At 43.0% G+C, this 15,622-nt stretch overlaps 1 protein-coding gene across 1 annotated transcript in view; it reads right to left on the reverse strand.

The window, feature by feature from the left end:
* The window catches only part of dgkq (diacylglycerol kinase theta), a 197,253-nt gene that overhangs the window by 175,872 nt on the left and 5,759 nt on the right, over positions 1-15,622 (reverse strand). The window contains exon 2 of the mRNA XM_080196422.1: positions 5,501-5,580. Within this exon, the coding sequence (XP_080052548.1) occupies positions 5,501-5,580 (80 nt within the window). The remainder of the gene's footprint in view (positions 1-5,500; positions 5,581-15,622) is intronic.

Genomic DNA, 15,622 nt, shown 5'->3' on the forward strand with positions numbered 1-15,622 from the left:
GCTGGCACAGTTACACACTCGATCAATGACGTGGATGAACAGAGTGACTATGGTAGCTAAATTTGCCGACGAGAGCAAGATAGATAGGAAAGTAAGTTGTCATGAAGAGATTGAGGGTTTACCCAGAGATATAGACAGGATAAGTGAATGGAAACAAATTGACTGATGTGAACTCGTTCACTTTGGCAGGAAGAATAGATCAGCAGTATACTATTTAAATAGAAAAAGAAGGCAGAATCCAGTAATGGAAGGATCTAGGTGCTCTAGTAAATGAATCACAAAGTTAGTATGCAGGTAGGCAGTAGTTTAGTGATATTGTCGCTGGACTGGCAATCCAGAGACCCAGGGTAATGCTCTGGGGACCCAGGGTTCGAATCCCACCATGGCAGATGGCGAAATTTAAATTCAGAAGAAATCTGGAATTAAAAGACTAATGATGATCATGAAACCATTGTCAACTGTTGTAAAAACCCAACTGGTTCACTAATGCCTTTAAGGGGAGGAAATCTGCCATCCTTACCTAGTCTGGCTTGCATGTGATCCAGACCCACAGCAACGTAGTGACTCTTAAATGTCTTCAGGATGGGTAATAAATGCCGTTCCAGTCAGCATTACCATGAACAAATAAAAACAAGGTACAGCAAGTGATCAGCAATGTAATGCTACTGACTATTGCAAGAGAAATAGAATATAAAGGGAGGGAAGTTTTACTACAACTGTACTGGGCCTTTGTGATAGGATGTAAAAGCAATTACGGAAATAGCAAAGAAATAGCCTTTACAATGAGAAGTATTAATTGAACAAGGGAAGCAAAATTAGTAAAGGCATGGAGAAAACACCCCATGCAGAAGAGAAATAACTAATTATCAAAGCAAATAAATTAAAGTAAATGGTGTAATATGATTGCTGAAGGTGAGAACACTTCATTTTCTTCCTTATTTATGTCTTATGGCTGAAATTGTAAGGAATCAGAGAAGGAGGGAGCAAGGACAAAAACAAAAGGTAGACAAAGGAATAAGAAAGGACTATAGAGAAAAATACTGTCAGCAAGGCAATGTTAAAAAGACAAGTTTAAAAGGTTCTGATCCTTAATGCATGGAGCATTTGCAATAAAATGGATAAACTAATCATGCAGATAGATGTAAACAGATACAATATAATTGGGATTACGGAGACATAGCTACAGGGTGACCAGGGGTTGGGACTGAATGCCCCCAGCGTATTCAGTATTTAGAACTGACAGGCATAAAGGCAAAGTGGTGGAGTGGCACTGCTGGTTAAACAGGAAATTAACACAACAGTGAGAAAAGGTATTAACTCTGACAACACGGAGCCTGTATGCGTAGAGTTGAGAAATACCAAGCGGCAAAAAACATTAGTGGATGTCATATATAGACCCCAAACTGCACTGGTGATGCTGGGAATGGCATTAAACACAAAATTGGTAATGCATGCTCGTAAGGGAATATCGGTGATCATGGATGATTTTAATCTGCACACAGACTGGGTAAATCAAATTAACCACAATGCCGTAGAGGAGGAATTCCTGGAGTGTATACAGGATGGTTTTCTTGATCAGTGTGTGGAAGAACCAACTAGGCCATCTTAGACTGGGCACTACATAATGAGAAGGAAATCACTGCCAATCCCTTGGGGATGACCAATCATAAAATGATAGAATATTTTTTTAATCAGGATAGAGAATGAAGTAGTTGATTCAGAAACTAAGGCGCTAAAACTTCATAAAGAAAACTATGAGAATATGAGGCATGAGTTGGCCTTGATAGATGGGGAGAGTTACTTAAAGGGATCACAGTGGATAGGCAATGGCAAACATTCAAGGAGCACATGGGGGAACTGCAACAACTGTTTATTCCTGTCTGGCACAAAAGCAAAATGGGTAAGGGGGGTAATCTATGGCTTACAAGGGAAATTAGAGTATTTTATCTAAGGAAGAAGCATACAGATTGGCCAAGGAAAATAAAGGTCTGAGGATTGGGGGCAATTTAGAATTCAGCAAAGAAAGACAAAGGGATTGATTAAGAAGGGGAAAATACAGGATGAAAATAAGCTTGCAGGGAACATAAAGACTGACAGCTAAGCATTTCTGTGGATGGCTGAAAAGAAAGAGGTTGGTGAAGACAAATGTAGGTCCCCCACAAACAGAAATGGGGGAATGTATACGAAGAGACAAAGAAATGGCTGAGCAATTGAACACATACTTTGGTTCTGTCTTTACAAAAGAGAACACAAATCAAATGCCAGAAATGTTCGAGAATGCAAGATTTAGTGAGAGGGAAGAACTGAGGAAGATCAGTATTAGTAGAGAAATGATACTGGGAAATTTGATAGGATTGAAGGCGGATAAATCCCCCAGAGCCTGATAACCTACATCCCAAAATACTTAAGTGGCTCTAGAAATAGTGGATGCATTGGTGGTCATCTTCAAGGATTCCATTGACTCCGGAACAGTCCCTGCAGACTACAGAGTAGCAAATACCACTCCAATATTCAAAAAGGTAGAAAGAAAACAGAATTATAGACCAGTAAGATTAATATGGGTAATGGGAAATTTCTAAAATCCATTATTAAAGACTTTATAGCAGAGCATTTAGAAAGCAGTGGCAGGATCAGACAGAGTCAGCATGGATTTATGAAAGGGAAATCATGCTGACAAATCTGTTGAAATTCTTTGAAGATGTAACCAGCAGACAAGGGGGAACCAATTAATGTGGTATATTTGGACTTTCAGAAAGCATTTGACAAAGTCCCGTACAAGAGATTATCGTGCAAGATTAAGCGCATGGGATTGGGGGGAAGTGAACTGAGATGGATATAAAACTGGTTGGCAGAGGAAACAAAGAGTAGGAATTAATGGCAGACAGTAACTAATGGGATACCACAGGGATTGGTGCTAGGACCCCAGCTATTCACAATATATATTAATGATTTGGATGAGGGAACAAAATGTAACATCTAGTCTGGATTAAACTCCATCTGCCATCTTCCCGCCCAAGTCTCCAACTGATCTATATCCTGCTGTATCCTCTGATGGCCCTCATCACTATCCACAAATACACCAACCTTTGTGTTGTCCACAAACTTACTAATCAATCCAGTTACATTTTCCTTCAAATCATTTGTATATATTACAAACAGCAAAGGTCCCAGCACTGATCCCTGAGGAACACTACTTGTGACGTGGATATGCTGGCGTTGGACTGGGATAAACACAGTAAAAAGTCTGACAACACCAGATATTAGTCCAACTGATTTATTTGATAGTAAACTCACTAGCTGTCGAGGGGATTCCCTCTTCTTCAGGTGAATGGAGAGTTCTGGCCTCAGAGCATATAAAGCACAGACAGTTTACAGATTACTGATTAGAATGCAAATCTTTACACCTAACCTGCTGTTCAAGTCCTAAAGTGGCTGACAATGTGTGTGGAAGGAGCACTGATCACAGGTTAAAGAGATGTGTATTGTCTCCAGACAGCACAGTGAGGTTTTGCAAACCCAGGCAAGTCACGGGGGTTACAGATAGTGCGACGTGAACCCATCTTGGGGTTTGCAAAACCTCACTGTGCTGTCTGGAGACAATACACATCTCTTTAACCTGTGATCAGTGCTCCTTCCACACACATTGTCAGCCACTTTAGGACTTAAACAGCAGGTTAGGTGTAAAGATTCGCGTTCTAATCAGTAATCTGTAAACTGTCTGTTCTTTATATGCTCTGTTTGAGGCCAGAACTCTCCATTCACCTGAAGAAGAGGGAATCCCCTCGAAAGCTAGTGAGTTTACTATCAAATAAATCGGTTGGACTAAAACCTGGTGTTGTCAGACTTTTTATTGTGAACACTACTTGTCACAGCCCTCCATTCAGAAATGCACCCTTCCACTGCTACCCTATCTTCTTTGACTGAGCCAGTTTTGTATTCACCTTGCCAGCTCACCTCTGATCCTATGCAATTTCACCTTCTGCACCAGTCTTCCATGAGGGACCTTGTCAAAGGCCTTACTGAAGTCCATTCACTGCCCTACCCTCATCAACCATCTTTGTCATTTACTCCAAAAGCTCGATCAAGTTTTCACAAAACCTAGCTTTCTACGTTTACCTATATCTACCTAGCTTTCCAGCCCCCTTCTCCTCTGCTGATGCCATCTATGTTTGGCACTGCTGCCTCACAGCACCAGGGACCTAGGTTTGATTCCTAGCTTGGGTTACTGTCAGCGTGCAGTTTGCATGTTCTCCCTGTGCCTGCGTGGGTTTCTCCAGGTGCTCCAGTTTCTTCCCAAAGTCCAAAGATGTGCAGGTTAGGTGGAATAGCCATGGAAAATGACTCCTTAGTGTCAGGGAACTAGCTTCGGTACATACATGGGATTACAGGAATAGGGCCTGGGTGGGACTGCGATCAGTGCAGACTCGATGGGCCAAACAGCCTCCTTCTGCACTGCAGGGATTCTATGGAAACCAACAGCTTTCACCTAATTATTTAGCTACACACAACACAGCAAAACCCACAGCGCACAGTTTGAACAAAACCATGAAGTAAAAGTTAAACACATCACAAAAGCACTAATGTCACTGTTGATGAGAATTAATTGTTGACATTTGGTCTTTAAAAGGTACTGTGGTAAGCATTCCTCTCTGTCTCCAATTAACTGAAACTTCTGCTTAAATTACAATACTTCCCATTCTTCAACAAAAATTTATTTTATTTTAGCAGTTTTCAACACATTCTGCAGTGTGTGGGTGTTATGGTTACACACTACTGAATTCTCTCAAGCAGCAAATGAATTATATTTAAACACTAAAGCAACACAATAGATATAATCACAGAATTATGTTCTTAATGTACTTTTAATAGATTTTCATAGTATGTGTCTTTGGGTGGCACAGAAGTTAGCACTGCTGCCTTACAGCACTAGGGACTTGGGTTTGATTCCTGGCTTGGGTCACTGTCTGTGCAGTCTGCACGCTCTCCCTGTGCAGGTTTCCTCTGGGTGTTTTAATTTCCTCCCACAGTCTGAAAGACGTTCTGGTTAGGTGCATTGGCCGTGCTAAATTCTCCCTCAGTGTACCCGAACAGGCACTAGATGTGGTGACTAGGGAATTTTCACAGCAACTTCATTGCAGTGTTAATGTAACCCTACTTCTGACACTAATGAATAAACTTAAAACTTTGTTGGGTCTGTGTTGCGAATAGCCTTGTAATCACTTAAATTCCTCTGACATCTTTTTGTTTGTGTTCTAAGACCATAACGTATGGGTATTTCAGCAGTACTAACCCATCATAAGCACTGTACAGAACAAATCCATCAAAAAGATGGTTCTCTTTTAAATTCTGCAAACGAACAATAATCCGATGAAGAACAGCAATAGTTTTCTTCCAGTACAACACTGACTTGTCATAACATAGGACATGACACTTCTCTCTTCAATAGATGTTGAGGCATAACAAGAATTTGAACCGGTATTGCATCTATTGGTTTTCTTACCTTTACCAGGTTAGGTGCTAAACATGAACAAAGGGTCTTCACATTCCTTAGGCATTTCTCATGGCACATGAAGTTACAAACTGCAAAAAGACAAATAAGATAAATTGTAGACATTTCCATGAAATACCTTTTTAATCAGATGTAAAACTGTTACAGATCATCTTAGTTTTAGTCAGATGTAAAACTGATACAGGAGATCTTATTAGCTAAAACGTAGAGACCACACGCATAAATTTAAAAAACAGCACGCGCACAAACACAAAGGAAATACATGATAATCAAGTAGTAAAAAAGTGAGAATAGTAAGGAGTGGGCTCGAGGAGGAGTTCTTGGAATGCTGCCGGGATAGTTTCCTGGAACAGTGTGTTGGAGCCGACGAGGGAGCGAGCTATCTTGGATCTGGTGCTATGTAATGAGGCGGGTAGAATTAGGGAACTTGCGGTGAAGGATCCTCTTGGGGGGAGTGATCATTGTATGGTGGAGTTTCTGGTGCAGATGGAGGAGGAGAAAGTGGGCTCCCGGACACGCGTCCTTTGTTTGAACAGAGGGGAGTATGGTAGGATGAGAGAAGAATTGGCGAATGTGGACTGGGGGAGCGCGTTGGAAGGTAGGCCTGCTGAGGAACAGTGGAGGATCTTTAAGGAGATCTTTCTTGGTGCTCAGCAGAAATTTATTCCGATGGTCAAAAAGGACAGTCGGAGGAGAGGTAATAAGCCGTGGATAACGAAGGAGGTGAAGGAAAGTGTTAAATTAAAAGCGGAGGCGTTTAGAGTAGCTAAGAGTATGGGCAAGAAGAGGATTGGGAGAGGTTTAAATGTCAACAAAGACTGACAAAGAAGTTGATAAAGAAGGGTAGGAGAAACTATGAAGCTGGGCTAGTGCTTAATATAAAAAAGGATAGCAAGAGTTTTTATAAGTATATAAAAAGGAAGAGGCTGGCTAGGGTGAACGTTGGTCCCTTAGAGGATGAGAAGGGGGACTTAGTGGTAGGGGATGGGGATATGGCTGAGGTCTTGAACAACTTTTTTGTTTCGGTCTTCACGGAGGAGGACGTGAATAATTTGCCGGATGTTAGAGATGGAAAGGTGGTAGGACTGGAGGGTCTCGATGACATTACTGTTACTAGAGAGGCGGTGCTCGACAGACTGGAGGGGCTGATTGTGGACAAGTCCCCAGGACCGGATGGAATGCATCTGAGGGTCCTGAAAGAAATGGCGGAGGTGATAGTGGATGCCTTGGTAGTTATTTTCCAGACGTCGCTGGATTCCGGGGAAGTGCCGGAAGATTGGAAAACGGCTAATGTTACGCCGTTGTTTAAGAAGGGTGCCAGGCAAAAGGCAGGGAATTATAGGCCGGTTAGTTTAACGTCTGTTGTAGGTAAAATGTTAGAATCAGTCATCAAGGAGGAAATAGCGAGACATCTTGAGGGGAATTGCTTGATAGAGCAGACGCAGCACGGTTTCCTTAAAGGGAAGTCGTGTCTGACAAATTTACTGGAGTTCTATGAGGATGTGTCTAGGGCGGTGGATAGAGGAGAGCCGGTGGATGTGGTCTTTCTTGATTTTCAGAAGGCGTTTGACAAGGTACCTCACAAGAGGTTATTGCAGAAGGTCAGGGGGCATGGAATTGGGGGTAGGGTGTTAGCGTGGATAGAGGACTGGTTGTCAAATAGGAGGCAGAGAGTGGGGGTCAATGGGTGCTATTCGGATTGGTGGATGGTGACTAGTGGAGTGCCCCAGGGGTCAGTGCTGGGGCCTCAGCTATTTACCATTTATATAGATGATCTGGAGGAGGGAACCGAGTGCAGGGTGTCGAAATTTGCTGATGACACCAAGATTGGTGGAAAGGCAAATTGTGCGGAGGGTGTGGAGAGTCTGCAGAAGGATCTAGATAGGCTGGGCGAATGGGCCAGGAAATGGCAAATGGAATTTAATGTTGGCAAGTGTGAGGTGGTCCACTTTGGTAGGAATAATGGTAGGAAGGATTATTACTTGCGTGGAGAAAAACTGCAACAGGCGACGGTGCAGAGGGACCTCGGGGTCCTTGTGCATGAGTCGCAAAAACCCAGCTTGCAGGTGCAGCAGGTGGTCAGGAAGGCGAATGGGATGCTGGCCTTCATTGCGACGGGGATTGAATATAAAAGTACGGAGGTCTTGCTGCGGCTGTATAGGGCATTGGTGAGGCCGCAGCTGGAGTACTGTGCGCAGTTTTGGTTGCCGCACTTACGCAAGGATATTTTGGCCTTGGAGGGAGTGCAGAGGAGGTTTACTAGGCTGATACCGGAGTTGAGGGGGTTGAGCTATGAGGAGAGGCTGAATAAATTAGGCTTGTACTCGTTAGAGTTTAGACGACAGATCAGCCATGATCTTATTGAATGGCGGGGTAGGCTCGAAGGGCTAGTTGGCCTGCTCCTAGTTCTTATGTTCAGAATTTAGGGAGATTGACTGTGAGGTCCTTGAACAGTTCGACATAGGAAGTAAGGAGGTACTGGAGGTTTTGGCAGGCTTAAAGTGGACAAATTCCCAAGCCTTGATGAGTTGTATCCCAGGTTGCTGTCAGAAGCAAGGGAGGAAATTGCAGAGGCTCCGGCCCAAATTTTTAATTCCCCTCAGCCCCCGGGTCAGGTGCTAGAGGATTGGAGGACAGCTAACGTGGTTCCACTTTTCAAGAAGAGTGGCAAAAGACAAACCGGGGAAATGCAGACCAGTGAGTCTCTCACTAGTGATAGGGAAATTAGTGGAGAAAATTATGGAAGACAGAATTAATCTCCAGTTGTAAAAGCCAGGGATAGTCAACATGGTTTAGTCAAAGGAAGCTCATGCCTAACAAACTTGATTGAATTTTTTTGAGGTGGTGAGTAGGTAGGTATTTCCAAACCATATTAAATGGAAACATATTATATAGGCAAGGGTAGAGAATTATTTGCTTTAGTTCTTTACTTAAACAATCCTATTAAGTTTTTAAGCTCAAAGGGTTTAGTCATGGTAGGAAAGCTCGAAGCTGTGGTTTGCTCTTCTTGCTCCATGTGGTAGGCGGGCACATCTCCAGTGACTGGGGCCAGCATGTGTGCAGGATGTGCGTCCAGCTGCAGCTCACAGAAATGCAAGTTTCAGAGCTAGAATGGCTAGGCACACTGTGGAGCATTCGTGAGTCTGAGAGCACTGTGGATAGCACATTTAGAAAGGTGGTCACACTGCAGCTGAAGGGACTTGAGGAAGAAAGGGACTAGGTGATAACCAGGCAGTCCAAGAGATGTATGCAGGTTGTTCAGGAGTCCCCTGGAGTCTCGCTCACAAACTGGTATTCCACTTTGGAAACTGATCAGGGCACTGGTTCCTCCAGGGACTACAGATAGAAACAAGCTTCTGGCATCATGAGCAGCCTGTCTGTATAGGAGGGGGGAAAGAGAGGTAGGGCACTAGTAATGGTTGAGGTACTGATAGGCACTACTGCGGCTGTCAACATTAGTCCAGGATGGTATGTTGCTTCCCTGGTGCTAGGGCCGGGATTTCACTGAGCAGGGCATTCTGAAAGGGGAGGGTGATAAGGCAGAGATCATGGTACATGTTGGTACCAATGACATAGATAGTAAGAGAGATGAGATCTTGCATCAAGAATTCAAAGAGTTAGGCAGTAGACTAAAAAGCAAGGATCTTGGGGTTATTCCTAGTGCCACGTACAAGTAAGCACAGAAATAGGAGGATAGTGCAGATGAATGCATGGCTTAAGAGTTGGCGGAGGAGTGGGTTTGAGATTCCTGGATGACTAGGGCCATTTCAGGGGAAGGTGGGACCTGTACAAGTGGAATGGTCTGCATCTGAACCAGAACAGGACTAACATCCTTGAGGGATGTTTTGCCAGTGCTGTTGGGAGGAGTTGCAACTAAATTTTACAGGGGTAGGAGGACACGGACTGGTAGCAGAATAAGGGCACAGAATCATACAGCAAAACAAAGTCAAAGTCAAAGGGAGTGCTGCTGTATTAAATTTCAAGGGAGTAAGGCCAGGCTGGATGGTTTCTACTTTAATGCCAGGAGTATTGCAGGTAAAACGGATGGGTTGAGAGCAATGACTGGCAAGTGGAAGTATGATATAGTAGCCATCAGGTACATGGATACAAAGGAAGGACACAATTGGCAACTCAGCATTCCAGGAAATAGAATCTTCAGGCAAGACAGGGGAGGAGGAGGCATTGCATTATTAATTAAGGAGTCAGTTACTGCAGTAAGGAGAGATGATATCTTGGAGGCATCAATTGAAGCTTTGTGGGTAGGGTTTAGGAGTAAAAAAAAGGGACAGCCACGTTGTTAGGTATTTATTATCGACCCCCAGATAGTCAGAGGGATATTGGGGAACAAACGTGCTCAGTTTGTTGAGGTGTGTAAAAATAATTGCGTTATCATACTAAATGATTTCAACTTCCCCACATTAACTGGGAGAAAGTGTGTTAAGGACTTAGATGGAGTGGATTTCTTAAATTGTGTACAGGAGAATTTTTTAGATCAATATGTGGAAGGTCCAACAAGGGAGGAAGTTGTGCTGGATCTGATTCTGGAGAATGAGACCAGAAAGGGACTAGGTGGTAGTAAGGGAGCACTTCAGTGATAGCTATCACAACACAGTACAATTTCATTTTATGGAGGTGAGCAGAGCATTCCTGAAGAGGACTGCTCAGTCGCCCAGGTCGACACCGAGTTCCACTGCTGCTTCAGTCAGCGAAAAACGATTAGACCTGAGCCACCTGCATGCAGGTCCATGACTACAGCTCCCAGTGCATCCACATCTGCTGCTTCGTCGCACGCCCATCGCTTCAAGGGTTCAAGGGTTGAAAAGGACACTGATGATGACGATGTCAAAACTAGCACTTGACTCGGATTAAAGTGAGGGAGAGTTGCGCGGCATCAGCCTCACTCTCTCTTCCCAATTCCCATCTAGATCCAGTGGCAAGACAAGTGTCAAGACGCCCTTACTACTCTGACTAAAGAACCTCCCTCTGACATCTGCCCTATATCACCCGTCAATTTAAAGCTCCGTCCCCTCATCTCCATCCAAGGAAAAAGGCTCTCACTGTCCACCCTATCTAATCCTCTGATCATCTTATAAACCTCTATTAAGCCACCTCTTAACCTCCTTGTCTCTAACGAAAACAGCCTCAAGTCCCTCAGCCTTTCTTCATAAGACCTTCGCACGATACCAGGCAACTTCCTGGAAAACCTCCTCTGCACCCTTTCCTATGCTTCCACATCTTTCCTATAGTGCGACGACCAGAACTGTACGCAATACTCCAAGTGCGGCCGCACCAGAGTTTTGTACCGCTGCAGCATGGTTCCAAAACTCAATCCCTCTACCAATAAAAGCTAACACGTCTTAGCAACCCTATCAACCTGGGTGCCAACTTTCAGGGATCTATGCACATGGACACCGTGATCTCTCTGCTCATCCACACTACCATGTATCTTACCATTAGTCCAGTATTCTGTATTCCTGTTACTCCTTCGAAACTGAATCACATCACACTTTTCCACATTAAATTCCATTTGCCACCTTTCAGCCCAGCTCTGCAGCTTAGCTATGTCCTTCTGTAACCTGCAACATCCTTCTGCACTGTCAATTTCTGACCAAAACCGCTAAATCACCCTTGATCCCATGCCTCCATATTTTCTGTAATAGCTTACCGTAGGGAACATTATCATATACTTTACTGGAATCCAAATAGACCACATCAACTGCTTTACCCTCATCCACCTCCTTGGTCATCTTCTCAAAGAACTCAATAGGGTTTGTGAGGCACGACCTACTTTTCACAAAACCATGTTGACTATCCCTAATCAAATTATTCCTTACCAGATGATCATAGATCCTCATAATTCTTTCCAAAACTTTGCCCACAACAGAATCTAAGGTAAAGAAGTATTTTACAGTGAATAATTAGGATCTGAAATGCTGTGCCTGACAGTATGATGGAAGCAGATTCAATTATGGTTTTTAGAAGGGGATCGGAAGAGAACAAATGACTACAGGAAAAATTCAAGAGTGTGGGACTAGCTCTTATAGAGAGCAGGGATGGAGGCATGAGGCCAAAAGGCCTCCCTCTGTGCTGTAACCAATCTACGATTTTATATTCAATGATGCACATTCCCAACAACATTGATACAAGTGGAAATATTTTTATGCAATATTTAAAACAAACTTAATGAAGTGAGATAGTTACAAAATAAAGTTTAAATACTAAATGTTAATACCAACTGGCAAGTCTCAATAACAACTTGCATTTATTTACATCTTTAATGTAACAAAATGTTGAAAACACTTCACAACATCAAACAAAATTTGACACCAAATCATACAAGGAAATGTTCAGATGACCAGAAAGCTAGTCAGTGATTTTAAAGTGCATAGGATAAACAGCAAACAGATCATTTGGCACAACTAAACCCTGCTTCATTTAAAAAAAACATCCTTTCATGGGATGTGGGTACTGCTGGCTGGATTGGCAGTTATTGTTCATCCCCAATTGTTCTGGTGAAGGAGGTGGTGAGCCACATTTTTGAACCACAGCTGTCCATGTGCTGTAGGTACACCCACAGTACAGTTCGGAATGAAGTTCCAGATTTTGATCCAGTGACAGTGAAGGAATGGTGATTTATTTCTAAGTCAGGATGATGTGTGGCTTGAAGGAGAACCTGCAAGTAGTGGTGTTGCCAGGCATTTGCTGCCCTGATCCTTCTGGGTGGAGGAGGTCACAGGTTTGGAAGGTACTGATGAAGAAGCCTTAGTGAGTTGTTGCAGTGAATTGGCTCTCACTGTGCATCAGAACGGAGCCAGTGGATGTTGGAGGTGGTGGTTGGCGTGCCGGTCAAGTGGGCAGTTTTGTCTTGGGTGGTGTCAAGTTTCTTGAGTGTTCTTGGAGCTGCGCACATCCAAGCAAGTGGACAGTATTCCATAATACTCCTGACTTATGCCTTGTAGATGGTGGACAGGCTTTGGGGAGTCATGAGATGAGTTAATTGCTGCAGAATTTCCACTTCCAAACCTGCTCTTGCAGCCAAAGTATTTATATGGTTGGCCTGGTTTAGTTTCTAGAACCATGATATTGATCAATGTCAAAGGGAGATGGCTGGATTCTCTCCTGTTGAGAGTCATTGCCTAGCATTTGTGTGTTATTTGCCACTTAACAGACTAGCCTTAATGTTTCCAAGTCTCATTTCATATGGACATGGACTACTTTAGAATGTGGAAAATCACAAATGCTGCTGAATGAACAACCCCACATCTGACTTTATGATGGAGGAAAGGTCATTGATGAAGAATCTAAAAATGGTTGGATCTAGGATCCTATCATGAGAAACCCTTACAGCAAGTCCCAGAACTGAGATGATTGAACTTCAACAACCTCAGCTATTTTCCTTTGCACTAGGTATGACTCCAAGGAGTGGAGATTTTTCCACTTAATTCCAGTTTTGCTAGACCTCCTCGATGCCACGAGTCAAATGCTGCATTGATGTTAACAGCAGTCATTCTTACCTCAGCTTTTTTCCCCCCAAATTTGGACCAAGGCTTAATGAGGTCAGAAGCTGAGTGGTTCTGGCAGAACTCAAACTGAGCATCAGTAAGCAGATTACTGCTGTGTCTGCGCTGCTTGATGACACTTAACAACCACTCCCAACACTTGGCTGGTGATCGAGAGTAGATGGATGGAGTGGTAATGACTGGGTTGGATTTATCCTGCTTTTAATGGACAGCACATCTGGGCAATTTTCTAATTTGCCAGGTCTATGCCAATATTATAGCTGTACTGGAACTTTGCTTGGCTAGGAGTGCAGCTAGTTCTGGAGGATCAAGTCTTCAGTACTATCGTTGGAATGTTGTCAGCGACCAGTCTTTGCAGTATCCAGTCTCTTCAGCCATTTTTGATGTCACATGGAGTGCAACTTTGCTGAAGATTGACATGGGTAATGCTGGGAACCTTGGGAGGAGACTGAGATGGATCATCCACTGGGCACTTCTGGCTGAAGGTAGCTGCAGATATTTCAGCCTTCAGTGCTGGGATCCCCCATGATTGAGGATGGGGATATTTGTGCATCTTCCTCCTTCAATTAGGTGTTTAATTGTCCACTGCCATTCACAACCGGATGTGTCACAACTGCAGAGTCTGGATCTAATCCATTGTTTGTGGGATTGCTTAGCTCTATCACATGCTGCTTTGGTTGTTTGGCATGGAAGTAGCCCTGTGTTGTCGCTTCACCAGGTGTTTAAGTGAGCCTGGTGCTGCTCCTGTACTCTTCATTGAATTACTTAATCCTCTACCAATCTTTTGGCATCTAAATCATAACCTTCTATTCCCTTCTTAGAATCACAGAGGCCATTCGGCTCACTGAGTCTGCACCAATTCTCTAATATGGCATCGTACCTAGGTCTTATCTTTGGAACTCCACTAAAGGGCAATTTAATTAATCAACCTAACATGCACGTCTTTGGACTGTGGGAGGAAACCGGAGCACCAGGAGGAAACCCACAGAAGACAGGGAGAACATGCAAACTCCACACAGTCACCCAAGGCTAGAATCAAACCCGACTCCCTGGTGCTGTGAAGCAGCAGCGCCAACCATTGGTCTGGCCTTTGTGTCACCAAGCTGCCCTTCTCCCATATATCCTTGCTTAGCTCCCCCCCCAAAACGCACCATCTGCTTCAACCATTCCCAGTGTTAGTGAGTTCCGCCTTCTAACTACATTCTGGATGAAAGAATGTTTCTTCTTCCTGATCAGATGGCTTTATGACTATATTATATTAAAGGCCTATAGTTATGATCTTCCCCACAAGAGAAAATATTCTCTCTGTAGAAGCTCTAACAAAACCTTTCAAAATTTTAAAAATTTCTGTTAGGTCACATCTCAGCCTTATTTCTTCACAAGATACGATACCTAGTTTGTCAATCCTTTCCTTGTATGTTTAAGCAGGAAATATGGAGAGGCTTACAGTAGGAATTCCAAGCTAAGGCCCTAGGCATGAAAGAAATGGCCATCAGTGCAGTAGCCATGAAAACTGGAAATGCACAAGCGGCAAGAATGGAAGGGTACAGAACGTTTAGAGTTAAACGAGTATACAGTTTAAGGAGGTTACAAAGTTAGTTGCGCTAATTGAACAACTGCTGCCCAATCATCAATTCTTTCAAAATCACAAAAACACAGGAACAAGTCGCACATTAGCTGGTCTTAATCCCAGTGAGAATCTTTGGTTTTTCAGAAATGATAACTTTCTGGGCAACAGCAGGTTTTTCAGGAGCAACAGAAACAAGTAACAGCTTGTTTCGAAGAAAGCCTCTTGCACCTGAGCGCTTTGTCATAGTCTCAATGTGGCTTAATTGGTAAATTTGTAACTGAAGTAATGAAAATGTACTAAAAATGTAAATGAGCAATTCAAAATCACTTCTCAAGACATGTAAGTTTAAATAATGGCTATACATAAAAAAGCACAAGCTTTTCATTTTATGCTAACTACTTGTGTTCTAAAATACCCCATCTTTTACTAGCACAGAATGAAACTGAAGCAAAGAAAGTTGCACGCTGGAATTATCATACACGGGTGATCTCAGGGGCACAAAATTTCAGTACAAGTGCCTGCATTTCAAAATGTACTTACCTAGTCTTAAGGTAGTTAGCTGGACAGTAAGAAGTCTCACAATACTAGGCTAAAGTCACTCACCTGATGAAGGAGCAGTGCTCTGAAAGCTTGAGATTCCAAATAAACCTGTTGGACTTTAACCTGGTGTTGCAAGATTTCTTACTGTGCCCACCCAGTCCAACGCCAGCATCTCCACATTAGTGTCTGACTAATAACAACCACATTCTGTGAATGAATTTTAAAAACTGAAAATGACTGAGTGACAGAATTCCTAACTGTTCCAATATTAAACTCAGGAGTGAATCCCATAAAGCTCACTATTCAACAGAAGCTGAATTGAGAATGCAATCTGTGAAACTATGCCTAGACTGGATTTATATATGTAATTAGAATATAAATTGCATTTATCTAGCACTTCCACCAGGGATCCTTCCTTTTATTACTCAGAACTTTCATGGAAATTTTAATTTTGTTGATTTTACAAGCAAAGGCTGTATTGAG

This window comes from Carcharhinus amblyrhynchos, chromosome 1, assembly GCF_965287045.1.
Source record: "Carcharhinus amblyrhynchos chromosome 1, sCarAmb.v2.hapA, whole genome shotgun sequence".
Classification (NCBI taxonomy): Eukaryota; Metazoa; Chordata; class Chondrichthyes; order Carcharhiniformes; family Carcharhinidae; genus Carcharhinus; species Carcharhinus amblyrhynchos.